Genomic DNA, 27938 nt, shown 5'->3' with positions numbered 1-27938 from the left:
TGACAAATTTGGGCCAGTGAATTGTTCAACGATGTCAGGGATCATGAGCTTCAGCTCTCATCCTGTTCAAGTGACCGATCCTCTCAGTCTTTTTCCCTCACGTTGCTTTGAATTCCGTTGCATATGCTGTGAAACATCCAATCTTTTGAGTTTATTACTTACATGGATTTTTAAAAGCAAAGTATTTACAACATTGTAAAGTGAACGACGTCATTAAAAGGCGACATGAAATGAATGAAACGGTCCTTTACCTTCGATAAATGTATGCAATTCTATTCATTTAAAGAGTATTGGAAGTACACTAACAGAAATTATACGTATCTTAATTGAATTTTAAGGAAAAGGCTGGTAAAAGAATTCTCCCATGACCATTATGTGGGTCAAGGCTCAGTCTCAGGGAGCGGCTCTGGTTTAAAACATCAGTATTTATCTTTTCATTTGCCTCTGGGACTGACAGCTGACTCACAGGCAACAGCTTGGCTCTGTGAGTTTCTGCCCAGTGTGGGACGTTTCTCCCACTGTGGAGCTAAGAGGCCGTCATGTGACGGCTGAAACGGGTGGGCAACAAACACAGAGCTTATGACTCGAATGTACAGTCTCAGACATGTCATTACGCCAATTCACTTTAACGATGTCTCTGAGTTTAAAAGGCGTGCTGTTATCCTCCTCCTCCTCCTCCTAAACTCAAATGATTTATAGGAGTGTCTCGTGTAATCACAGTGTTTTAGTCGTGGTTTGCCTTTTGTCATCAGACGTTTCATGTGTGTATACTCAGGTTTTGATGTTTACTGAAACACTTAACATCTATGCTGACGTTTATGAAGAATGGGGATTTCTGGAAACCGGTGCTTTGAGACCAAACCCATTGACACTGCTCGCCTCATGAAACTTTTTAATGTGTGAGGCAGGTGATGATTGAAGTGCTAGACAAAAGAGCACAATCAAAAAACAGGACCATACTCACTAATTAATACCCAAGCTGATTTCTTGTAATCAAGTAAGTGAACACACACATTTATCCACCTTTTTTAAAATTGCCAAATAAACTCCTAAAAGAACAGGACACAAGTGGGAATCAATTATAGTATTGCACGAGGAAGGACGACAATCTATCACCAAATTGATATTTTGACTCAGTCCTATTCTTTAACTTTAGGAAAAAAATGTTTTTGTACTCATACTCGTTTAGTATTTTAGTGAGTATGCATAGAGATTGATTTAAAATACAATAATACTGTGTACAAAATAAAACAGCACCTGCATTCATTGAAATTAGCAAAAAAATATGGCCAAAAACGACGCCACCTGGTGGAGAATAGTAGAAATGATCAATTCCAAGCCAAAAGCCCAGATTGACACGCAGATGAATGTTATCATACTTTAAATTCTATTAAATTCGATTAAAAAAATTGCAGTTTGAATGGGTTTCAATTGGACGTTTTTTGCACTTAACGGTCTGAGTGTCACACTTGTTTGTGCACAGTGTATTTTAGCCTGACTGTAGGAGCTGAGCTGGAAATAACAAGGGTTAAACAATGAGCCAGCGATAAGTAGGCATTCATGGATCAGTTCATTTCTTATTTTTGTATATTCGAAAGTATATCGATGTTTAAAATTATTCTAAGCGATGAGGATTTTGACTTTGACTCTTCCAGGCCTGATTTTCCAATCTCTGTTCCGACAGAGAGAAATTTAATCTGAAGCTGATTGTGAGACCTGAGTTTGTGACTCAGTTTTAGGAATGAAAACTTCTGACCTCGCGTAGGAAAGAAAAACAATCGCGCTTTCATGTGATCATATCTGCTATGATTCATAGAGTAGGAACTGGTGTTTTTGGGGCGGCAAAGAAGGAGCCTGAAATTACGTGCCTGCATCATTTAAACTCCCCCTTTTTGAATGTGTGAAGGTGTATTTTTCCCTTTCTGCCCCGCAGAGATCTCATAATAGTCCATGGAGTGAGTGTTTTTTTGTTTACACAGGGCAGTGGTCAGTTTAGACTGCAGGGGCTGGCCGCTGTTTGAAAACACTCACAAAAAAAGAGAGCAGCCACTCACATGGTTTCATCTGTGGAATGGCAACAGCCTGTTTGTGTGTGTGTGTGTGTGTGTGTGTGTGTGTGTCCGCCCCTGCCAAACCAAACAGAATTCCCTGTCAACATCATCTCTCATCAGTCAGCAAACAGTAGCAGCTGCTTCCAACATCCACCCATCGTACAACACAGCACGAGTTTAAGTCATTGAAGTTGCACAATCACTCAGTTTAACCGAGTTTCGTACGTTGGCTGCAGCTCACGACTATATTTACCGTCGCCAAAGAGCTTATGAGTTTGGCCTCATCTCATTTGTGCGTCTGTGACCACCATAGCTAAAAAAAACCCAAAAGAGCAAAGGATTGATTTGGGTGAACATTGATGAAGATGTAGGTTATGGCTTAATTAAGAATGGATAACATTTTGGTGGTGATATCGATATGGATTCAGGATTTTCCTTTGAATAAGCTGTTCCTGTAGTCCTTTTTATACGTTCATTTAATTTCTGAATTTGTAGAATAATGGATCTGTCTCTCTTAATTATAAATGGATCAATAAATTGCCCCTTTTCCCTGCAATTGGCATTGGTTGATTATTACTTATTTAAGAAACTTGATCAAAGCTGTCTTTTTGTTGGGGCACAACAATTAATTTGAGTTTTAGTTTGAATATATCACAGTAAGTATTGACATAAACATATTTTGTATATCAAATTGTAATGGATCTTATTGTCATTTCACACTGCAGAATGGTTGAAGAGATCATTAAATGTTATCTTTTTAAGATTGTTTAAGATTTTAGACTGAAAAAGGAACATATTTCCCAAAAAAACTGGCATTTTATATCAGCTCAGGCTCCATGTTTGTCTGTTTTACGCCCGTACGTCGCAAACTTTATCTCTCACTAGCCTGTGTCTTTTAGTATGGATGTTACACAATACTTCCTCTAGAGGGCAGTGGCGAGTGTGTTGCTGGATGGATGTAATTCCTCACCGTCTCGCAGAGACGCTCTTCTAAACTTTCCGTGATTTTTAAATGCTCGTATAGACTCTCCTGCCCTCAACGTGCAGAATGCAAACTACGGTCGAAAGGCTCCGTCTGTATCTGTCTTTTGTGTCGTGTACAAATGGGTTTATCGTCATCTACCTGCCTCTACTGTTCCCGTCATTCCTCTTTACCTGTTGACATTGTTGTGTCTTGCTTTTGAAATAAACCCACAACACACACACACACACATATTGTGGCTTTGTTCCATTCGGCCGTCAACATTTCAGGAGCCTTTGTGTCCGTGTGTACGGGAAGCACACGGGGACAAATGTGTCTGGCAAAGTGCAGAGATCTTAACTGAGTGGGAAAAGAGAGATGTCTCACTCAGACAAAAGTCTGAGTTTAGTCAGACAATATTTTTGGTTTTCTGAGTGTCATGGAAACGTGTTCGTCCAAGTATAATCATTACATTACATTACATGTCATTTAGCAGACGCTTTTATCCAAAGCGACTTACAATAAGTGCATTTAAACAGTTGGGTACAAGACAGACAGACAGACAGACGACTTTATTAATCCCTTTGGGAGGTTCCCTCGGGGAAATTAACAATTTCCCCGAAATTGTTAATTTCTAGCTCTTCTAGCTCTTAAAAATAAGAGCTAGAAGTAAGTAAGAGCTTCAAGTAAACCAAACTATGAAGTGCTAGTCATAAGTGCGATTATTTTTTTTGTTGTCGTCTTAGTCGAGGTAGAGTCGGAAGAAATGTGTTTTTAGTCGGCGGCGGAAGATGTGGAGGCTTTCCGCTGTCCGGATGTCGATGGGGAGCTCGTTCCACCATTTGGGAGCGAGGACAGTGAACAGTCTCGAGTTCTGCGAGTGCCTCTGCGATCCTCTCAGTGATGGGGCAGCGAGCCGGTTTGCCGATGAAGAGCGGAGTGGGCGGGCTGGGGTGTAGGTTTTGATCATGTCCTGGATGTAGGCTGGACCGGATCCGTTTGTATCATGGAACGCAAGCACTAGAGTCTTGAAGCGGATGCGAGCAGCGACAGGAAGCAGTGAAGGGAGCGGAGGAGCGCTGTAGTGTGGGAGAATTTTGGTAGGTTGAAGACCAGTCGAGCTGCTGCATTCTGGATGAGTTGCAGAGGTCGTATGGCACACCCAGGGAGACCAGCCAAGAGCCTGGACCAGAACCTGTGCCGCCTTCTGGGTTGGAAGAGGCCGTATACTTCTGATGTTGTGCAACATGTATCTGCAGGATCGAGCTGTTGCAGCAATGTTGGCAGTGAGGGAGAGATGGTCATCAAACTATCTTAGTCGGACTAACATACCTGGATAAGTCGATTCAAAGTCCGACTACTCCCGCATGTATACACTTGAAGACTCTCTCACGATAAACATACACAACAAGTACGAAACATACAAGAACCACAACGCGGTCCATCTCGCTGGGAGCTGTTTGTTTGTCTGTGACGTAAAGGTCAACGGAGGAAACCGATTCAATACACACAAGCTGATGGAGAGAGATACAGCGCCACCTATGGAGGTGGAGTCAGACAGTACATGGTCAATAAATCGAATAACTCCTCCGCATGTATGTACCCGGACTCGGTAAGTACACAACTTTCGCAGTCGTTAGCGATTTTTAAAAGTTAGTCGCTTAGTGCGTACGTGGAAAACCGAAGCCAACTGAGCACGCCAGACTCTTGCGAGAGCGACCTTCTCCACGAGATGGTGCCCGCTGATATTCTGGCTACTTCCTGTCGTCTTCTGACGCTATTTCCTGTGTCCCACCTACTGCTTTTCACTGCCTCACCTCTAGCTCCGCCACTGCTGAGGTCGTGTCTGGTCTGTCACCCCGACCCGACTGTCCAAACTGGGCGGGCAACTCTCGTAGTGTCTCCGGCTTTAGCTGTGCATGTAAAGGTAGCGACTGTCCGTGTGGACAGACAAGCATTCCAGTTTGGCCACTCGCATATCCGGCGAGCGTTCAGTTATGTTGAATTAACATGAATGAATCGATTGTTTTTCCATCTGGTGGAGTTTTGTTTCAGGGATTTTCAGGTTGCAGTAGCAACTGAAAAAAAAACTGGAAATGGAGCCAACATCTTTATTGATTTCCTCTTGTAACTGAAATCAAACGTTACATCGAGTGTCTGCCCTCAGCCCTTATTATCATCATCATCATCATCATTATTATTACCACCACTGTAACATTAGTCTTCTGCCCTAAATACTTCTGTGGCGCTCAGGAAGGGAACATCGACAGGAAGGATTTGTGTTTGAGGAGGTAGGTGGGTTGTAAGTACACGCAGGGAAAAACAGGTCCCGTAGATTTGGTCTCCAAATGATTGGCAGCTCGCCGCTGTAATTTGAGAGACAGCACAGAACAGGCCGAGTGTATAATGCATTACAACCACAGACAGGAAGAGGGACGAGTTAAAAGGGGGCCGGCTGATGTGGTCATTTGTTTTGTGCAAAGCCTTCAATTAGGGCATCTTTATGTGATGCAGCTGAAGGCAGAAGGGAATAGAGAAATTAGAGGAATGTGGATGGATAACACTGAGGAGACACTGAGAAATAAAAGTAAGCCATAAAATGCTATTTAAGATGTTTCTTTTTGTCTCTGTGGGACTGAATGCTTGTGCTTTTTTCTGCTTTAATTGGACACAGTTAACTTCAAGGGCACCCTTTGTGTAGAAAAACCTGCCTGGTACTTCCAGCAATATTTGTAATGCAAATAAGTGAAAACAAGTGCTCGAGATGTTATTTACGGCCGGAGCTTCAAAGCAGTAATGCTACATTACATTTCCCCCTATTTTTTTTCCTCCTAGAGAAATAACATTTCAGTATCTTAACCGCTGCCTTTCAAGTAAGCCATTTCAACTGCGGTGGAGACAAAAAAGAAAAAGAAAAAAGAAGGAAGAATAAAGTCCATGTTGATGGCAGACTGTCAAACAGACAAGCCTGTGAGTTTCCACTTGCTCCCGCTCTGTCACGGAGTCTCTCAGGACCGGTCGTGAGGTTCCAGCACTTCGTTCTCACAATGCAGAAGTATGCAGCCTGCTGATCCTGCGCAGGTTTGTCTTACGTCCATGGCAACCAACCTGTGCAATCCCAGCATCCCGTAGGGCAGGAGTCGCATAAAAGTCAAACCAGACACCCCACTATGAATCAAGCTGTTGAAATGCCAGAGAAAAAGAGAATAGTGTGAGCGTTGAAACGGTCTGAGATCATCAGATCAGAGTAATGGCCTCCTCTGGGACGAGCTTTTGTCCGAGCAGCTGTTTGAAGAGCCTTGTATTGCTGACTGCAGAGCTGAAGGACGCTCCAGCTCCTGTAAATAATTTTCATTACACCTGATGTGATGTAATGAGGGGAAGATGTCGTTAAAACATGGCTCCTGCTGGTGAGTGCCCGTCCAAATGAAAAGCATTACCCCGAGGAGGCCTCCGTCAGCTGCTGCCACTTTAACATTTACATTTGGATTTTAATAGGATTAAATCGTAACTAAACCCCTGGACCACTTTTTTTCACATGTAAATCAGAGTATATGGGTATTTAGTAATGTTATTTGCTGACCCAGGTGCAAATCGTCACAGTTTAATGCCATGTATGGAAATTATACATCAAAATCGGCATTTCTACTGCCCCCTCTGGTCAAACACCAGTTACTGCATTCAAATTTGCCATTGACTTCCTTAGTCCAATTTTTCGTTTTCAGACTGGCATGTTTATATGACATGTTTTTTATTCCGATAAGACTTTTATTCTGAAACACAGAGCTACAGCCACAGTTACTGTAGCCCTGGATTAAGGTTTCCTGTGTGTAAAATGAAAATTTTAAACGCTCCCTTCCAAGTGTGTTGGGAAACCTGCGTTGCCTTAGTCAGCATCAAATATTTCTGTGTTCGAACGCTGTGCGACAAACACAATTTCATCCACGCCGCCACCAAAGCAAATCATAACTAAAGAGATTCATCCGATTTTCAACCGTCTTAATCCAGAGAAAGTGAAGACACTGGAGCACACACTTGGCGTTTAATCAAACCGTATGAGATTCGAGATTTAATGCGACTTCAGGATGTAAACAGACATGGAGGCGGACTGTCAGTTAATAGCTGTTGACATGGACGTGGACTGTCAGTTAATAGCGGTTGTGTGTGTGTGTGTGTGTGTGTGTGTGCGCGATGTCCTGTGCATGAAGTCATGGCTGAGAAGACGGAATCAACTTTGCTCGCAGTTATGGTTGTATACAAAAGTGCGTTACGCTCAAGTCCCCAATCGCTGTTCAGACGTAAATATCAAACATGTTTACTACTTACGATTTGAAACCAGGAAGATTCATCCGATGACGTTAAAATTGAGTCTGTTAATCCCTCACACTATAGGAGGGATTATTCTGCCAGATAATATGTTCAAGTCATCCTAAAATTGGCCAATTATCCTCTAGTGTGGGACGGGCTTTCGACAATTTTACCCGAAATACTTGAGAACGACGTCACATGTTGATATGACATGATTGAAACCACTTGCTTAAACGTTTTCTTCTGCTCAGAATGTCCAAATGTAACATTTCCCGTGGTTTACGGAGGAGTAAAAACAGCGACGTTTCTCTGGGATAACCAGGCTGAGTAATACGTACGTTTTTAAAATATCTCATAATTCTTCTCGATGCCTGACCACGTGCTGAGAAAGCTGAGAGCAGCTGGTGTACATTTAATGCTACCGTTTCTCCAATCTCTTATGGCATGAATCTGTTGTGACCATTAACACTCTGTGGCTTGTGGGGTTCCTTCCAGTCGATATATCATTTTGGTTTTTGGGCCTTTTTTCTTTTGTTGTTTTCTTTTTATTTGCAAATGTGTCTAATTGTGAGCTTCTGCTCTGTCAGTGATGCTGATGAATGTGAGATCAAACGGAGACTGAGTGCTGCTTCTCGCTGAAGTGGAAAGGCAGCCTGTTGTGCTCAGGATTTGCTGTTTGCACCCATAAATGCTAATTGTGTTTCTGTTTACCAGCGTTTAAAAGGATCCACTGCACATCTTTCACTCTTTGAACTGAAAAAGATGCACGGTTGAATGGCAGTGGCCCCACAGCTTGACTCGAGAGGAGACCACAGTCAGCCGTCAAATTAGTACAACACACTCTGTGCCAAGAGGGTCTGCGTTAGGGGAGTGAGGGATGGGGGGTATGTTTTGATTGGTGCTAATTGGGTGGATGATGTTTTCCATACTTTTTGTCAGAGAGTTTCTATTTCAGTGCGTAAATTCTGGTGTCGTTAAGTCCAGTACAGTCATCTTACATTCAGTTAACGCCCATACCATACAACCACAACATCCTGGGCTTAAATCCTATAAAAGAATATTTATAATTTAATAGGAAGCAAATAAAGAAGTGACCCTCATGTGGAGGATAAAGTGGTAGAAGATGGATGGATGGATACAAAAGACTATCAGGGATTTAACGTAGAGGTAGACCTAGCATAAAGATATTAGCAGTTGTGCTTTTAGTGCAAAGGAGAGAAGAAAGTAGATTTTGTAAGATGCAAATCGGTGACTAAAACACAAAATATGTTCACAAACTACCATATAAAGATATAAAAAAGCTTTATACCAGTCTTTAAACTAGCCTCACAGCAACTAGCAGCCAGCTTCCTAGCAACTAGCATCCAGCTTCTTAGCAACTAGCACCCAGCTACTTTGGAACTAGTATCCAGCTACTTTGAACTAATATCCAGCTTCCTAGCAACTAGCAGCCAGCTTCTTTGGAACTAGCATTCAGCTTTTTAGCAACTAGCACCCAGCTACTTTGGAACTAGTATCCAGCTTCCTAGCAACTAGCACCCAGCTACTTTGGAACTAGCATTCTGCTTTTAGCAACTAGCAGCCAGCTACTTTGGAACTAGCAGCCAGCTTCCTAGCAACTAGCAGCCAGCTTCCTAGCAACTAGCATTCAGCTTTTTAGCAACTAGCACCCAGCTACTTTGGAACTAGTATCCAGCTTCCTAGCAACTAGCACCCAGCTACTTTGGAACTAGCATTCTGCTTTTTAGCAACTAGCAGCCAGCTACTTTGGAACTAGTATCCAGCTTCCTAGCAACTAGCAGCCAGCTTCTTTGCAACTAGCATTCAGCTTCTTAGCAACTAGCATCCAGCTTCTTTGGAACTAGCATTCTGCTTTTAGCAACTAGCAGCTACTTTGGAACTAGCATTCAACTTTTAGCTAAACTAGTATCCAGCTTCCTAGCAACTAGCACCACTTTGGAACTAGCATTCAGTTTAGTTTTTTAGCAACTAGCAGCTAGCTACTTTGGAACTAGTATCCAGCTTCCTAGCAACTAGCAGCCAGCTTCTTTGGAACTAGCATTCAGCTTCTTAGCAACTAGCATCCAGCTTCTTTTGGAACTAGCATTCTGCTTTTTAGCAGCTGTAGCAGTCAGCTTCTTAGGAGCTAGCTGGTAGCTTCTTAGGGAGACTTAATGTTTAATCTTTCTTGCTTTTGTGTTGCCTTATTTAATGCAAATTATTTGGCTGAAACACTCAAGACATTATGAAATGATTTACGTTTCTGAAATGATGCTGTATTTTGATATTATATAACTCAAACAGAAGACAAAAACCTCCTGAGTTAATAAATTACAATATTTCTTTTCATGCTTCATAAACTTTCACTTTTTAAAATCCTATTCTAATTTGAAAGTGAAAATGTGTGTCTAATTGTGTCGTATCAAACCTAATCACATTCATTTGAACTGAACCTAATTGTTCTATATTTAAAAGTATAATTCCTGAATTGAATTGGAGCCCATGTATGACGCAAACCTGTATCAGGAATGTTTGACTCTACACAAACAGCAAATATCCGGACGTTGACATCAGCTGCAATTGCTGTAAAGTGTTTGCCTTTAATTATTTGTGTCTCTGTGATGGTGCATTTTTCAACTAATCCAGTTCCTAAATGGTTTATTTTGCTGAAGGAGGACGGGAAATCTTATCAAACCCATAAAAGAACACTTAATCCATCAGTTATTACTGAAAAATGTTTTGCAGATAGATGGACAGAAATGTGTTTGCACATTCCTGCCAGAAAATGATTTAAAGCAGCTGCCTGTAGCTAAATATTTAAGATTGTGTTATTTTAAGGGATTTATTGCACTCATTACTTTTTATCTAAGGGTTGGTGATCATCCAGAAAAAACTCCTCATCTGGGTTGCAATACTTTTTTATTCTTCCAATTTTAAATGTTAACAACATCCAGTCTATTTGCACACACGGAGCCAGCGTCAGCAGTTGCACTCACGTAACTGATGTTTGCTTAATAAACTTTGCCCGGACTGGAGGTCGTGTCACTACTTTCACACAGAGTGGTTTGAAATGAGAAGAGCGATGGACATTGGCCGTAGTGGAAAAACATAAAAGCTATCAAACGTGAAGGAGAATTAAATATTCACTACAGTGAGTGGAGATACTCTACCACATTTCCATGGGAATGTAATTAATTGGTATTCACTTTCTGGTCTAATAACTTCAGTGGACAGGGGTGGGTTTTTTTTATTGGTTGACATTTTTGTGAAGACCTGGGTGAACATTTCTTCTTCTTCTTTGTCTTCATTTCCAGCGTGCATCATTTATATGACCCCATTTATCCCCTGGCTGTTAGCATGTAAATAGCTATTAATGTTATATTTTATTTATCATTTGGATCAGTGTGTGAAGTCAGAGTTAGTGCCAGTATTCCTTTCATCCATATGAGGTACGCTTGTCTGTCTTACTAAATTATTAAACACTAAATTATGAAAGATGTCAGTAAATAAAAGATACGGGAAGACTTCCTGCCAACTTGTATCGGGGCTAAACAGAGTACTGGTAACTCGTGTGAAGTGTATGCAATTAAAAGTGCGGATACTCCAAGTTTAAAATTAGGAATATGAAATGATGATATTCTCAAATGTCCTTTTTTGTCTACCAACCAAAATTATTGGGAGCAAAGAAACCCCAAAATATTAATATTAAATATTGTATAGTACTTTTAATTAGTGCAAGTTCTGACATAAAAAACTTTGGATTGTCACCTTTGACTAGTTTGTTTGGGAGATTAAACGTCATATTTATTTTCCAGTATTACTGTAATATTTCAGCATTATACCGGGTCACGCTTCAAGCAAGGTCGAGCAAAAGCAATAAGTGTCTCTCAGGAGCCATCACACTTACTGAAGTGCTCCTTTGCCCTGTGTATTCGTCAAAAGGATTTTTGTTCAAAACAATATCTCACCAAGAACAGATACTGTGCTGCGAGCTGCGAGTACTGCATCGCTGACTAACACACTGTCTCCTTCCAGTAAAGTTTCTATGTTGGTCACAAATTGGCCGCCTGCCTCAGCCGGGGAAAATATGCGGCTTTTTATAGGACTCTGCTTTTCAGCAGCTTTTGTCTTGAATGTTCTTCATTTTACATTCCCCTGAAGAAACACCAGGCCGTCGCTCATAGATGGTGCTTTTTGTTTTATTGAGTCGTTTCTTTTAAACCTCACGGAAGAGCATCTCCTAGTACTACAAATATACTGAAAGACGAGATAAAAGATAGGAGTTATTTGTGTTGTTTTGTCTGTCTTTAAAAAGATTGGAGGCTATCCACAAAATGCCAGCTTGGTGGCATGTTTGTAGATCATTAAAGCTCTTTTGTAGCCACTCTAGTGGCATGACTATAGGGTTGGTGATCCCGGTTGTGTCACTTGGTTCATTTGGTCCACCACTTAAGTCCAGTCTCCAGACTGAAGTGTCTCAATAACTCAAAGTTAGCTCGGAGGACGACTCCTAATGACTTTTCAGTTCCTTTACTTTTCCTCTGGCGCAACTTGCATGTAAAATATTTCAGTCACCCTGTGAATATCTCCACATCTACTGGATGTGGAGATATTTATAGCCCGGGGATGATGTATGACTTTGTTGATCCCCTGACATAACCTCCAGCACCACCATGAGGTTGACACTTGCGGCTCTGTGGGAAATATCTCTGCTGTGATCGAATGAGTCATGGAATTTACTCAAGTTGTCCCAACAGGAAGCACTAAAATAAATAAATGTAACATTTAATCTAGCTCCATCTTCAGGCCAAGATTGAAATCTTGAGGTCTTCACTCACTATTAATGTGCTTGTCAGTATATTTTTGTTGAATGGTTGTTTTATTGTTGAGAGATCTTAAATTTGGTACACCAACGTTATGTGAAGAACCTCAACCCCATCGACTACCTTTCGGATGAACTGGAACAGAGTTGCGAGTCCGGCTTTCTCGTCAAAACATCCGTACCTGACCTCATAAATGCTCTCCAGAATGAGAAACACTTCAGGTGTCTGAATACCTTTGTCCAGATAGTGTACCTCACACAGATTGACCGGTGTAGTAGGTATAGCAGAAGAAGTGCTAGCATCCCAAGTAGGTCCCCAACTGTCCCACCAACACTCAACCCTAATCCTGACAAACTGGAATACGGGCCATGGTTGACCTTCAGCACCTGGGTATATAGTATAGTATATTTGCTTTTTGTATATACTGTACGTGTGTATGCTGGTATTTTGTGTATTCTTGGCCCTTGAGGGTCTTCATATTGGAATTTAGCAGCGGCTACAAATTAAGTGATATATTGCAGTTGATAAATGCGGTGCAATTGTACACGCTACTGTATCTGCCCCTATTAAACTAACCTTTAATAAATAAATAATCCTAATTTCAGGATAATGTTGAATCTATCCTGAAGAATGAGATGGTGCAAACTTACATCTTAGCATTTTCTGCGTTGACCCCAAAGAGCAAGAAGATTAAAGTGTTCTTCTTGTTTCCATTCCATTCCCAAGGCTACTCTGGTGCCTCCTATAGAACTTTTGGTTTCTGTATAAGATCATTACAAATCACACTTTGTGACACAGTTTTAATAAACGTGGGCACGACTACAGCGTCAAGTATGACGCACGTACACTTTAAGTGTGTGACGCTGTGACAGGAGCGTCCTGAAGTTCTTTCATTGACAGGAAAGACATCAGCTGTCTTTGAGACGGACCAAAATTCAACTATGTAGACCAGTGATTGGAACTGAAAGGTGGAGATGAGGCTTAAATTTGAGTTTATTGCATCAACTGTGCAGATTTTGCGAGACGAATGTGTGACGAATACTCGAATGAATAGAATATGGTGGGATTTCATAGGTAGGTTCTCACAGCTGGCCTTCAGATGCTCTCTAACCTGCTCTCTGCTCCTTTGTGTGGGACCTTCTTTGTCCAACGGTCCACAGCCATGCTGTCTTTGTCGTCACACTTACAAGTGTGTGTGTGTGTGTGTGTGAATATGTGTATGCCAGCTAACACAGGGGCCTCTCCTCTTGATTCCCACAGACTTTGGGCTTGGCTTTGTGATTTGAGGCCGAACAGTTGATCCTGGGGAGGACGGAGGGTGAAAGAGAATGCGAAGAAGAGGAAGAATGAGCGACTGATGGAGAGAAAGTTGGGCGGATGCCAGGTTCTATTGAAAGTCTTTGCCCAGTGTTTGAAGTCAGGGGATGAGGATTTAGAGGGAAGCAGGATTATTCAGAGTCGATACCCTTCAACAATGCCTGGCGTTCAGCGCGCCGCTAAGTAGTCAGACTGTTTTCATGCTAGTTAGTGTAGCACTTTTCTAATCGTGTTATCATTCTCGGTGCCTGCGGGAACGGTTTGACATTTCGGGGCTCATTTGTTTGGTCAAATGTTCCTCCAGATGTACACAATCAATTATCTCCCCCAGTCTCTCAGGAAGTGGTGAAATGTTAACTGTTTGGATGATACTGATGGCAGCATTGTTGTGTTGATAGCAGCATTTGAACTTCCTACCCCAAGCAGGGGAAATGGGATGTGTGGGCGGGGTTAACACGACTTGAAATGATGTCACTCGAGCAAGAATTGGGTAGAGAAGACATGTGCCCTGTTCTTTATATGACGAAAACCCTATAACATATGACTTCTCGTGACTTTTGTTTCTTGTTAGATGTACTTGGATGGATGCCGATAACCTTTTTCCCCTTTTATTTTGGCTTCTCTCTCTCATGGCGTGGCCACAGCAGATCACCTGCTTTTCCAGGGATATGCATATTTGATGTGGAAGACATGTTTTACTCCGGATGCCCTTCCTGACACAACTCTCCCATTTATCCATGCTTGGGACCGGCACTAGGAATACACATTGGATACTGGGTTCCAATTAACCTAATCGATGGCTACCAATGGGCTCAGAAATACCCTAGTCCTTGACCTATTGGGATTTGAACTGGCAACTCTCTGATTACAAGCCAAGCTACAAGCTGGCCTATCTCTATCTCGCTATTTTTCCTGCATTGACTTCCATTCATGTGACAGCCTCACCAAACCATTATCCCTTACCTTAACCATAGCCAGTTAATGCCTAACTCTAACCTTAACCTTAACGCAATTCAAATCTTATGCTGCGGCCAAACCGAATGCAAACTTATACCGCGTCATAAGCGCTACGTCCATTGCGTCTCCCAGGTCGACCGACTTCCTCGCAGACTTTATTCCAAGCTTTTTCTTTTTTTTTGGACGGTCTATGAAGATGAACACACATCATGACCTGAATGTCTGGCTGACCATAAGACACGGATGTGACGCCACGTCGGAGAATCTCGTTGTTTGAGGGGACGGTTTTGCCAAAGTTGAAATTATAATACGATGCAAAATGCTCATCTGTGCATTGACTTTGTATGTAAACTTGTAATCTCCAATACATCCAGTGTAGAATGAAATCTAAACATAACTAGACGGTCTATCTCATTAGAACCGTGTTTTGGTCTCCATGAGGACTTACTAGGCGGGTGTTTATGCCAGAAAACGTCCTAAAGAGGCAACATATACAAGCACTCACACACACTTTTGACTGTAGCCACTCACTGCAGTGAGATGAGACCCTAAAAATACACCCACTTGTCAGCACTTTACACTGTTAGTCTCTGGTGTGCCAGTTTGAAATGGAGCTTTATGGCTGCTGGCTGTTGTCTTAGGCCTACATCCTAGATTAGATGACAAAGCATGCTGCTAAACATAAACTGTATCTTTATGATAAATTTAGGCTTCCCCCCTCCCCGACACACTGAGTCCAGCAGGGTGATACTGCAGCGCGATGTTTGCGTTAGAGGTCTGCTGTGTGCAGCTAAAAGTGCAACAGTTAGCAAAAGGCCGGGGCTCACACTCTAAGCTCTCCACACAAACCATGTTACTTTGATTTGGTGGTATGTTAAGTGAATGGTTCAGGCCATAATGGCTCTCCAAAGTAGCCTTCCCGTTTATACAGTCCTTCTCCAAATAATTTAGTTGTTAACTCAAGGGTAAACCAGATGCAATTTGGGGCTTTTTTTTTTTTTCCCCTCCACCATGCGAGTGAGGAAAATAGCTTTCTATAGCAGCTGACGCTGAGAGAAGGAAAGTGAAAGGATGATTTAAGCGCAAAGTCACTGCAAGCTTTCATGAAAACATCAGTGTCAATTTTCCTCCCCTGCTCACTCTCTCAGTGCCGGCCTGTTTCTCAGCATCGTGCGTCTCTGGTTCACTGCAGTTGTTTTTCGGAGAGGGGAAATCACTCCTCCTGTCAGTCTGACGGAGGGAAGTATTTCCTATGTAAGGAAGGAGTCTCCAGGGATTAGGCCACAGTCGTCTGGGCGTTGAAATCCTAAACACAGCAGCACACGGCAGCACACCAAGCGCACTGTCCGCTCCCACTCCTCCCTCTCGCCCCCTCATCCTGTCCTTCTCCCCTTCATGGCTGATATAATGGCATAATTGTTGTGCTGCTTATCACCAGTATCCTGGCATGAGTGACAAATGAATGTGGTTTGTGCTGCAGAGAGTCAAATGTCTGATGTCCTCTTCAGCGAGGGTCATACGTCTATACATTAGAAATAGAAGAACGACATCTTTTCACATTTGTATGTTGTAATTAATTCTTAAGTACACGTGGCCACAGGTTTCAGGCTGATTTACTTCACAGGAAAAAGAATTACGGTCAATTGTCAATGTAAAATTTTACATTTTGATCCAGAACTTTCTCGATCTGTATATAACTGTCTTACTCAAGCTGTTTAAATGTCGCTGAGATACAAACACGTCATTTTTATTGGACGAAAATGGCAGAAAATCATAAATATTTAAAAAATAAATGCTTTTTTTATAGTTTATTCCCCTACATATATATATATATATATATATATATATATATATATATATATATATATATATATATATACATATATACTGTGTGTGTGTGTATACATATATATATACATATATATATATATATATATATATATTTAAAGAAAAATAACAATGTCCTATGCATGAGAAAGTTATTTGGTTAAAAACTTGCTGCTAACTAGTGGTCAGGTGTAAAAAAATAGTAATAAAACAGCATGAATTCTGAATTTAATCTCAGAATTCATGCTGTTTTATTTTTACTTTTTTCTGAGATTATAGTCAGAATTCTGACTTGAATAAAATTCAATTAAAATTCTGAGAATTCTGAGAAAAAAAGTCAGAATTCTGAGATCAAAGAATTCTGACTTTTTCTCAGAATTCATGCAGTTTTATTACTTTTCGTTCTTTCAATTTGTTTTTACACGTGGCCCTAATACTCGAACAAAGGATCAATACATTATCACACCTTGAAATTAGAGCTGCAACAATCGATCGATATGTTTCCTAATTGATTAAGTATTTGTATTGATTGAGTGTTTGTTTGAAATGTTGATCGGTGTCGGAATGACACTGTTCTTCAGTTTTTCAGTTGTAATGGTTCCAGATATTCACATTTAAGAAGCTGGAACATCAGAAAGCTTGTTTTCATTATGAAAGAAAAATCTGAAACCAAATATTAATCGATTATCAAAATAATTTAAGTTTGTTTTGGTAATGTACTCCCACTAAATCTTACACACTGCTCCTTTAAATTGTAAATACAGGAAAGGTGTAGGCAGAATACAAGATAAATAAGCTAAAAAAAACATCTTTTGTGATTTGAGAAATCAGTGCATGTTAAAAAAGAGTATAGTTTTGATTGTGTCTCCTTAGACCATCGTCTTATTTCCATATTTCCAATTACACTGATCACCACTTCCAGAGCCTTGGACTTGACGTCCTGAGTCGTCTCTTGTAGAAGCTCTAATGTCATTATTCAGTTCAATAGTAGTAATCGGTGGTTTGTTGTGCGCATTAGTCGCTGCTGTGTTGAGGCTCCATGTCGGCCATGTCGGCTCCTTCGCTGGCATCTAACAGCTCCCTGAAGGCCCCGGCTGCAGGAAACCAGCCGCACACAGAGCCACCTTTTGAAAGCTATAATGAAAGCTTTATTATCAGTATTATTATTATTATTAGTATTATTATTATTTTTCTTCAAACCTCCGCTCACGTCCTACGTTTACATGTGAGACTGTGTGTGTGTGTTACCTGCCGTCCACACACAGCCGGACCTCTGTTTCGACATGCGGGACACGCATCGCAGGATATTTGACCCCCACCACACGCACACACACACGCGCACACACTTCCCCATGACCCTCTCTGCTTCTTCTCCTGAACGGCATATTAAAAGCCATGTTCACAGCAGAGCTCTGAGCTCTTTGAAGTGTTCAAGAGCTGCAACAGATCCTCAAATATTGACTTTTAAGCCTTCTGGAGGTAACGGAGAGAGAGGGAAAGAGAGAGGGATGGATGGATGGAGAGGGAGGGAAATGGTAGATGGTGAGACAGACGGGTTGAGGGGTTTGTTTTTGTTGTAGTTCAGCTGAGTGTTGTGAGATTTACAGCAGAAGGACTAAATATGTTCTGGTGAAATAATGTGTGTGTGTGTTTTGAAGGAACAGCGTGTTTATCAATGTGAGAGAGGAAGTAGACGATGATAAAGACTGAAGCAGACTCCAGGCAAAACACATTAACATGACTTATGTTCTTCATGATACTTTCCTTTCCTTTCCTACTGTCTTTTCCTCCTGTCCTTTCCTTTCCTCTTATCTTTTCTTATTGTCCTTTCTTTCCTGTCCTACTGTTTTCTTTTCTTTTCTTTTCTTTTCTTTTCTTTTCTTTTCTCTTACACCTCTGAGCAGACGACGACTGTTGGCAGTTTTAAAACAATTCCCTCTTTATTGAAACTGAAGACGCATGAAAAAAAAACAACAAAAACGGGGCTTTTTACAGGAACATGTTTTTGTTCTCTGCTGTTCACTCACTCACTCACACACACACTCACTCACTCACAGACAGGTTACGTGCAGACTCATACGTGAAGCGGGACAGTTTAACCTTTCCTCTTTGTCCTCGCGTCGAACCTGCCCGCACACGTCTGTAACACACACACACACACACACACACACACACTCATTCACACTCGCCAAAACTTTGTACTTCACACCTCTCCAGTGAGATCAGGACCGCGTGCCAGGCGTGATGCAAAGTCAGATTCACTCACCTTATCCTTTTCACTTGTTTTGCTGATGTTCCGTGTCTTCGCGTGTTTATTTGCGCTCAGGTTTTTGTAGATGCAGCCAGATGTGGCAGAAAGTACACACACCTGCAGGGTTTAGCAGCAGAATCACAAACTCACAACAGAAAAATTAAAATGAGTCACGCAGGAAACCAAAAATAAGCTCTTATCGAAACCCTGGCAGTCCTGCAGTCGCTGGATGTTTGGTGAAAACGTGCTTTGATGTAGTAAATGTGCTGCTGCTGGTTTATTTTTGCTCCGTGTATCCAACAACTTAAGAGCCTTTAGGTTTGTCAGGGAAGCTCAGTGAGACCAGAGGAAGTCGTGCAAGCGTGCGTTCACACACATCTGATTTATTTACCGGCTGTATCTAAAGCACATTTACACACACTTTATTTTTGGGAGCAGTGATCTATCGAGTGCCGCAAAAAGAAAATAGCCATTTTAAGACATTTGTAGTGTGTTTGATGACGGCTTTTTTATGAAATATTAACCGTACGTATGAGAAATAATGTTCATCAGTCACTAAAACTTCAATTCTGTGTTTTAATTACATCAGTTTACATCACTTTTTGGAGAGCCGCACAATAAGTGTTGTTTATCTAAGTGTTACATTTTATTTGATGAAAGAATCGTAATGTTATTTGTTGATCCATGGGAGTCTGTGTATCTACTGCCCCCTCTGGTCAAACACCAGCTACTGCATCGTCGCTTTGTTGCCTTTCTCCATCTGTGATCACCTCGCACAGATGCGACTCAGTTCCGACGTCCGACGCTAATCAAACGCAGCGTCAGCTCTCAGCCCACTTCTTGGCATTTTCTTTTAAAACAATCAGGTATTGGGCCACAGAAGGAGAAGGTGTGTTAAGTTACCTTTTTGAAGGTATTTAGATAGAAAACTTTACCGGAAACAACTTAACAAAGTCTCCTTGAAAATCTTAAACCTGTCGGCTCTCGGTTTGGTATCGGGCACGTCGGCTCAGCTCGCTTTGAACCTCCCCAGAGCAGGTACTTCAAATACTGTACTGCATACTGGAAAAGCCCCATTACTGTCTGAAGAGGATGAGGAAGATGGACGCAAAACAATGTCATCAAACTACATCCTGGAACAACAAAGCGCGCGGGGTTGTTTTTAATTAAGACATACTTTTGTCCTGACGGCGCGGTGACTGCGCTGTGCCACCCTGCGAGTCCCCCCCGACTCTCACTGTGTGTCTGTTGCGCTCTGGGATGAGCCGAAAACCCGCAGAGCCACTGACTCATCCTCTCAGGATGCAGAATGGCCCTCTTCTTTTTCTTTTTCTTTTTTTTTCTTCTTTTTTTTTTCTCCTGCAGACTATCAGATGTCACCGCCGGGCTCCTCTGTTGTGGTCGCAGCCTCTCAGCGAGGATGAATCACATTAGTAGAAGACATTTCTGTGCCGCTCGGCGGCTCAGCTGGAGTCGGCCGGCGGCATTTGAGCTGTGGAAAACCTGAAAGCTGCAGGGGAATCTTCAAACACACACATGGCTGCGATTTGTCCATGCACTGTGCATATATTTAGAGATGCATCAAACATGACGTTGCTTGTTTTCCTCCCTCTCTCTTCCCGTCTGTGTAAAAGCGATCCTACAAATCCTGCCCGTCTCTCCCTAATGACATTGTGTTGTAGTCGTTTCAGTGCAATTAAAACGTTGCTCTTAGGTATAATAAAGTCTACTGTCTCCATCTATCTTACTTCCTCTTCCTCTTCTTCTTCTTTTCTGACACGATGACTGTTGCACTTTATATTTCTTACCCTTTTGAAAGTCAACACATGGGCCTGAATAAAAGGTCGTCTCACATGAACAAATGCCCTCGACCTTCTCAAGACACGGGGTTTTAAACCACGACACGCTGCCTACGACGTGTCCTTACGGTCCTATTTAGACGAGTGTATTTGAACCCCCTGTTGTTCATCATGGTACAGTCCATTTAACTTGTTCCACTGGGAAAACAATATATTCTCTGCATATCTTAAACATGACTGCAGCAGAATTTAATCTAAAGCTTTTTTACATATGAAATTTTGTCAAATGACCAAATTATAAAATGTAAATCTGTGTGTTGTCTGGTTCTTTTATTATTTGGTATTTATACAGACTCAACAGTCTCACAGTTATGTAAGCCCATTTCTGCCAGAAAAAAAAGAGCTAAAACTTAGTCTTGATAATAAAAATATCACCAAAGTTTGACTTTTTATCTCATAATTATGACTTTTTATCTTAAATTATGACTTTTTATCTCCTAATTTCAACTTTTTATCTTAAATTATGCCTTTTTATCTCCTAATTTCAACTTTTTATCTTAAATTATGACTTTTTATCTCCTAATTTCAACTTTTTATCTCGTAATTTCAACTCTTTATCTCATAATTTCAACTCTTTATCTCATAATTTTGATTTTTATCTCAATTTCAAATTCTTATCTTAAATTATGACTTTTTATCTCATAATTATGACTCTCTCTCATAATTTCAACTTTATATCTCATAATTTCAACTTTATCACATAATTTCAACTTGATATCTCATAATTATGACTTTTTATCTCATAATTTCAACTTTGTATCTCATAATTATGACCTTTTATCTCATTATTTAGATTTACTTTGAGGATATTTCATTATCAAGGCTAAGTTTGACATCTTTTTCTTTTTCCATACACAGTGATTCATTTTGCTGTAGTGTGAATTAAAAATGTCTCCCTCTGGTGGCGAAAACAACACCCGGCATGCTTTTATTCATGCTGTCACCCTTGATAATAATAGTCTTAGTGAGGAGACATCATAGACATAATGTATTCCTTACCTTACCCCAAACTTAAGTCCCTAACAATAACCCTAAAACCAGGTCTTAAACCCCAAAAGCTTTTTGTATGTTTCTTTTGGACCTCACAAACATATAAATACAAGCACCCACCCACCTACACACACACACACACACACATACCCGTCACAGTTAACCAGATCATCCTACATTACGGAAAAATGAGAAATGCTGCAATTATTCAAGAAAGGCAAAGAAATGGGATCAAATTTTTAAAGCCGTTTAGACACGGAGAAGAAAAGCTGAGCTGCCGGGGGGGAATTTAACCGACAGGGCCTCGAGATTGGTGCGTAATAGTCGATGCGTGTGAACGATTATAGGCGGCTGTTCAGGCGTTTAATTGTTCATCCATGTCAGAATGTGTTAAGTGTTCGAGCAGGAGAGGAGGCAGGTGGAAGGGCGGCGTGTTGTAATAATCTGAGTGATCGTTTGGGCCATAAAATGTCCAAAAATGTCGAATTGAAGCAAAGGAACCAAAGAATATTTTCTTTTCAGAAGCCGGAAAATCTGAAAACACTCAAACCGATTCATCGTTTTTTTTTTTTTTTTGCTGTGTCATCATTTTGTTTCCTCTTATTTGAACCTACTTTGCACTCGCTCCACTTTCTCCCTTTAACTCCATGGTGTCTCTCCTCTGTCTCTGACCTGAGACAAAGTTTTTCCTTGTCGTCCTTTTTCATAACTCCGAGACATCCCTCTGTTCCTCTCAGTACGATATCTGTGTCCTCGGGCTTGCCCACGAGCCTGACTGCCGGTCATGTCCTCCAAATATAACGTCACACCTCTGCTCTTCTAATATAGAGCAGGTTTATTTAAACAGAAATGCACGGATCAGCTTATTCTCTGTGTGTTTTTCAAGTTTGCTTTCATGTACAAACGACTGGAAATGAGGTCTGCGACGGACAATTGTTTCCACTAAATATTGTATTGGTTAATCGATGTCAGAAAATTAAAAAAATGTTTTTGTTTCTTTGTCCACAAACCAATCGGATTTAGTTTTAATGACTTCTTTATATAATGATATTCACATTTAACACTTTAACACCTAACCCTGAAAATGTTCTTCTTTTTTTGGGCTTACTTTAACCATAAAAGGGCCAGAAAATGTGATTTTTAAAAAAAAAATTTCCAGAAGAACTTCCAATATCTGGCAGTTATTTACAATTTAAAATGAAGAAGAACCACAAGTTGTACACAGACAACAGATTTTGTCGGTTTTAACAAGTGACTTAATCGAGTACTTGTTCGTTATCAAGCTTGTGCTTCCTCTCTCCCTCCCTCTGTGTGTCACACGCTTTTAAATATGACATCTACATTTTAGATTTGTCGTATTGGTGTAAGATCTCAGCAGATTCACTTTGTGCTCGCTCAGGGGTTTAACTCCAGGGTCTTTCTGTGTCGGTGCGTGGAACACTTGACCGTCTAATCCCTCCTCACGCTGGTTTTTCTTCACCCTGACCGCTGCCTCGCACCTCATGACGGGCACATGATGCGAGAGTGACCATGGCTCGGGCATTAGCTCAGACAAAAAAACTAGACATCAGGGGATAAAGACAAGCCTGTTGCCATGGCGAAACTACTCGCACTAATGTGTATTTATACTTCACTCGCTGGTAAAGTGGCATTAGATGAGGATGGAGCAACAGATCAGGTGACTCTAATTATTATTCTTATTTCTGAGCACTCAGATGTATATTTCCTCAGCTCCACTGTGATCACACACCCTGGTATATACACAATAGAGCTGTATTTGTGATTTTCCACCAGAGGAAACGCGCGTACCACCGGTGGAACACGCACCACAGTTTGAGAACCGTGGATGTAGGGTTTATTAAATTCTCCCCATATCACGGTTGACATTTTCCTGATGTCATGGCAATTAATATTTTTTTAAAGACCGTTAGTAAAGTTGAGTTTTTAAAGGTTTTAAATCAGAGATTTGTTAAAATATAAAATAAATTGAACCGTTGACGTGTGCGTTTGTTCAAGAAATTCTCCTTGAACTGTGAGAAGCTTCGGTTTTGTCTATGTGCATTTTATGTAACGCTTGCTGAGAAACCGTAGAGTTAGATTGTTGTCGTTACTCTGGATCCAGGAAACTGTTTTTACACTTTTTTCCCCTCTGCTTTATTTTGGCACTCACCTTTCCCCCCCACTTCCTGTTCCTGGTAACTGACCACACCCACTCACTTTCTGTCCCTGTTGTTTACACCTTAACAACCTATATATATATATATATATATACATATATATATATATATATATATATATATATATATATATATATATATATATATATATATATATATATACATATATATGTGTGTATATATGTGTATATATATGTGTATATATGTGTATGTATATATGTATATGTATATATGTATGTATATATGTATATGTATATATATGTATATATGTGTATATATATGTATATGTATATGTATATATGTATATATATGTATGTATATATGTATATATATGTATATGTATGTATGTATATATGTATGTATGTATGTATATGTATATATATGTATATGTGTGTGTATATATATATACATATATATATATATGTGTGTATGTGTATGTATGTATGTGTATATATGTATATATATGTGTGTGCGTATATATATATATATATATATATATATATATACATAAGAATGCATAAGTCAAAATGGGTCAAAGGTCACAAATGCTTTAACTTGTAACGGATGTGATTTAAAGCGTAGCGAAGTGCAGTACTGCTAAAAAAATACTTTACATTACTTTCCACTTTTGCATATACTGTATTTTTAGCAATATTGCACATTTTATTTCCATACTCATTGTCTTCGTCACAGTTGCTACACTCACAAAAACACAGCAGGCAAAGTGTCTGTAGCCCAGGTTGTGTATTTTGTCCTTGTGCAGCTGCAGCACGGAGGTTGTCATGTGTGCGGGCAGTAATGTTCAGTAATGGGACGCATGCATGTGTGTGTGCTGCATGCAAATGTATGGAAATTATAATAATGGCTTGTTCTCCGAGGAATAGATTTGTGCACTTTCTTAAATCTCTATTAACCTTTCCACCACCTCATGTCAATCTTCTCTTCTCTTCTCTTCTCTTCTCTTCTCTTCTCTTCTCTTCTCTTCTCTTCTCTTCTCTTCTCTTCTCTTCATATTACAGCGTGGTGATTTCCAGTTTGATAACACAGATTTTTCTTTAAATCTCATCAGGGGAGCAGGGACAACTTCTCTTTGAAGCCATTTAAAAAAAGGGATAATATGTTGGAATGAGCCGGAGTCTTATCATCTTCTCCTGTCTCTCTCTCTCTGTGTCTCCTGCTGTTCCCGCAGAGACCTTTGAGGTCCTGATGTGGCAGGCGGAGAATCACACCAACGCCGTCCTCCAGGGTTTGCACCGCAGCGTGGCCGATCGCACCGCGGGCCCCGTGCGGGAGCTCTTCACCGACATCAGCCTCTTCCTGCTGGGCTCTGAGCTCAGCGTGGACGAGCTGGTGCAGCGGTTCTTCGACGCCCTCTTCCCGCTCATCTATCAACACCTCGCCAACCCTGCACTCGGCGAACCGTCGCCGGGTTACGCCGAGTGCGTGAGATCGTCGAGGCGCGATGTGAGGCCGTTCGGGGCGGCGCCGGGCGTCCTGGCCGATCAAATCGCCCGCTCGGGCGTCTCCGGGAAGCTCCTCCTTCAGGCGCTGCACCTCGGCATCGAGGTCATCAACACCACGGACCACCTGCAGCTGAGCCGCGAGTGCAGACGCGCCCTGCTCAAGATGCACTACTGCCCTCACTGCCAGGTGCCGCACTGTGTGTCGTGAACTGTGCGTTCTGCTCGCTGTCGTTAAGAATCTCGCACTGACAGAGTCATGTGACCGTTTTTACAGGGTCTAACCGAGTCCAAGCCGTGCATGGGCTACTGCCTGAACGTGATGCGCGGCTGCTTGGCCAGCCTGGCCGAGATCGACGTCCACTGGAGGGAGTTTGTGGGCTCTCTGGAGGGTCTGTCCGCGCGCATGCAGGGGCCGCAGGATCTGGAGCATGTGCTTCTGGGAGTCCACGCGCTTATCCGCGACGCTGTTGGACACGCGCAGAAAAATGGAGCCCGCCTCTTGGCACAGGTCAGTGGAGTTCAGTAATGGTCCACATGGATATAAAAAATGGACCAACTTCCATTTTTAGGCCTCAAGAGTTGGATTTGGCAACTTTTGGAAGATACTAGCTTTCGTGTGTGCCGTGCTTTATCCTCTATTTTCCTCTAAACCGACTAAAATTTACAAAATTAACATTTTACTCTATTGAAGCTGGTCAATGAAACCATTAACTTATCATAGAAATGTTTACGGAGGCTCATTTCCCCATAGACTTCCATTCAAACATGCCTCTTTTTTGCCCCCTGGTGGCTATTAAATATATTCTTTCTTCCAGACTGGCCTCATGCAGCAAACTGTCTGTTATATGATCTATGCCTCACATAGAACACCAGTAAATAGTGGAAAAGATAAAGGATAAAGCATTTCAGTCAAGTCTGTGATAGATTTTTTTCTTCTTTTACTACGAAATTGCACTTTTAGCAGCGTGTCAGAGAGATCTATGGTGGTGAGATAGACGATAAATTGCTTCAAAACTGCACAAACCGCCGACAACAGAGCGGGCCGTAAAGTCTTCATTAAGACTTCCATGTGGGCAGCGCCGAGGCGGTCGGGAACCAGACCGAGGAGGAGGAGAAACCCGACGTGTCAGCAGCTTAATCCCCAGGCTCAGACGCTGACCCAAACTAACCCAAACTGTGTCATCACCATCCATAAAAGAGAGTGTGACATCTTTATTTTCACTTGTAACGTCTTTGTTTATCTTATTTCTTTTTTTACTTCTCCGAGTGTGTGAAAGTGTGGTGGAAAAAAAACAAACAAATACAAATCCAGTCTTTATCATTTGTATCATACAGGAGCAAATGTGTCCGTGACCTTTTTAAATATCTCTATATCACCTTTGACTCCAGTGAGCAGCTGTTCACGTGATAGTTTCTATTTTATACTAGAGCTGAAACAAGCGTTTCATCGTCAGCTATTTTGATGATCGATTCATCGGTTTGAAGCGTTTTTCATGATTAAGAACAAGATTTCTGATGGTTTCAGCTTCTTAAATGTGAATCATTTTGTTTTGGGGACAAAAACAAGACGTTTTCATTCAAAACCTCTTCGTTTCCATCGATTTACTCGATTAATCGAGAAAATAATAGCTAGTTGCAGATTTTTAAGCGCAATTCAGCGGAAGAATTGTGCTTGAAAATCATTGAAATGAAAACACTCACATTTGAAGACCTAGATCAAATTGAGGCATTATGGAATAACTTTGACAATGTTGACAATACGTATGATAAAACAGGATTTAAAGCTTGTCTCACCTTGTTTCTTACACGTGTTTATGTATTGCTCATTCATGTCTTTCATTTAAATAGTTTTATTCTAATGCTTTTCATTCATCCATTCATATTTTTCGTGTGCAACAAAATGGATTTGCCTGAACTCCACTGTCAGTGCTGCCCTTACTGAGACACCACGGCTCCATCTAGTGGCCCCACGTAGTGACTGCTCCACTTGAGATGCTGCACATGCAGTGGGGATGATAAGCTTGGCTGCACTAATGGCCCCGGTGTAAACGCCGGTCCTTCCCGCCGCTGAAATGAGGCCACTTTGTCGTGCACCGGCTCAGTTCGACAAGATTTGCACACGTCTGAAATTGCAACGTTTCCACTCCTGTTGTGTTTGGAACCTAAATATGTGTCTGTCTCTGTGGGTGATAGGTGCACAGACTGTGTGGCCCGCCAAGCAGGAAGTCAACACAGTCAGTGAGCATCCAGCATAGCAGCAGCAGCAGCAGCAGCAGCAGCAGCAGCAGCAGCAGCAGCAGAGAATCCCTGCCTCTCAAAGCTCCTGTTAAAGTGTTTGGAGACTCGCTCGCTGTCAGGAGAAGGTACGCTTGTGAAAGACGAGATCCAGCTGTAGTAGGAGTCTTTATCCGTGTGGCTTCACTTCATGTGGTGGGTTCTTTTTCTCAGGGACCTCCTGAGAACTCTGCGTCACTATCGCACCTACTACGGTGGCCTGGCGGATCAGCTGTGCGTGAGCGAGCTGGTCTCCGGTGACGGGCTCTCCTGCTGGAACGGAACGGACATCGTGAAAAGGTGAGTTTCAGATGAGTTCCATAAGGTTCATTATGTAAGAAATGTACGGTATCAAGTGGGTGAGGATCACGCGGTTTCCTCACGATACGACACATGGTCCACGATACCAATAACAATTCATTTGCGGACCACAAACTGTCGCACCACTGAGATGTTTCCAGAAGAATCAGAATGAAGCAAACCGATGACGTTTGTCAGTGAGGATTTCTGAAGTTTTTAAAATGGGCGATTAAAAAAAGGAGGAAGACGAGGTTTCATTCGTTCTCTGCAGACACTGTGAATGGATGGATGGTAAATGCTTGTGTGTGTTTGTGGTTTTCATTTGGGTGTGTCTTTCATTAGATAGATGGATAAATAGGAGGACAGACAGACATATATCT

At 41.4% G+C, this 27938-nt stretch overlaps 1 protein-coding gene across 1 annotated transcript in view; it reads left to right on the top strand.

The window, feature by feature from the left end:
• Positions 1-27938, top strand: part of gpc5a (glypican 5a) — a 145883-nt gene that overhangs the window by 6910 nt on the left and 111035 nt on the right. Inside the window, exons 3-6 of the mRNA XM_044029464.1 lie at positions 24711-25171; positions 25259-25492; positions 27178-27347; positions 27433-27558. Coding sequence (XP_043885399.1) covers positions 24711-25171; positions 25259-25492; positions 27178-27347; positions 27433-27558 — 991 coding nt within the window. The remainder of the gene's footprint in view (positions 1-24710; positions 25172-25258; positions 25493-27177; positions 27348-27432; positions 27559-27938) is intronic.

This window comes from Solea senegalensis, linkage group LG7 (assembly GCF_019176455.1).
Source record: "Solea senegalensis isolate Sse05_10M linkage group LG7, IFAPA_SoseM_1, whole genome shotgun sequence".
NCBI classification, from domain to species: Eukaryota; Metazoa; Chordata; class Actinopteri; order Pleuronectiformes; family Soleidae; genus Solea; species Solea senegalensis.
Note: the sequence above shows the minus strand (reverse complement) of the source record. Positions and strands in the feature narration are given on the sequence as shown.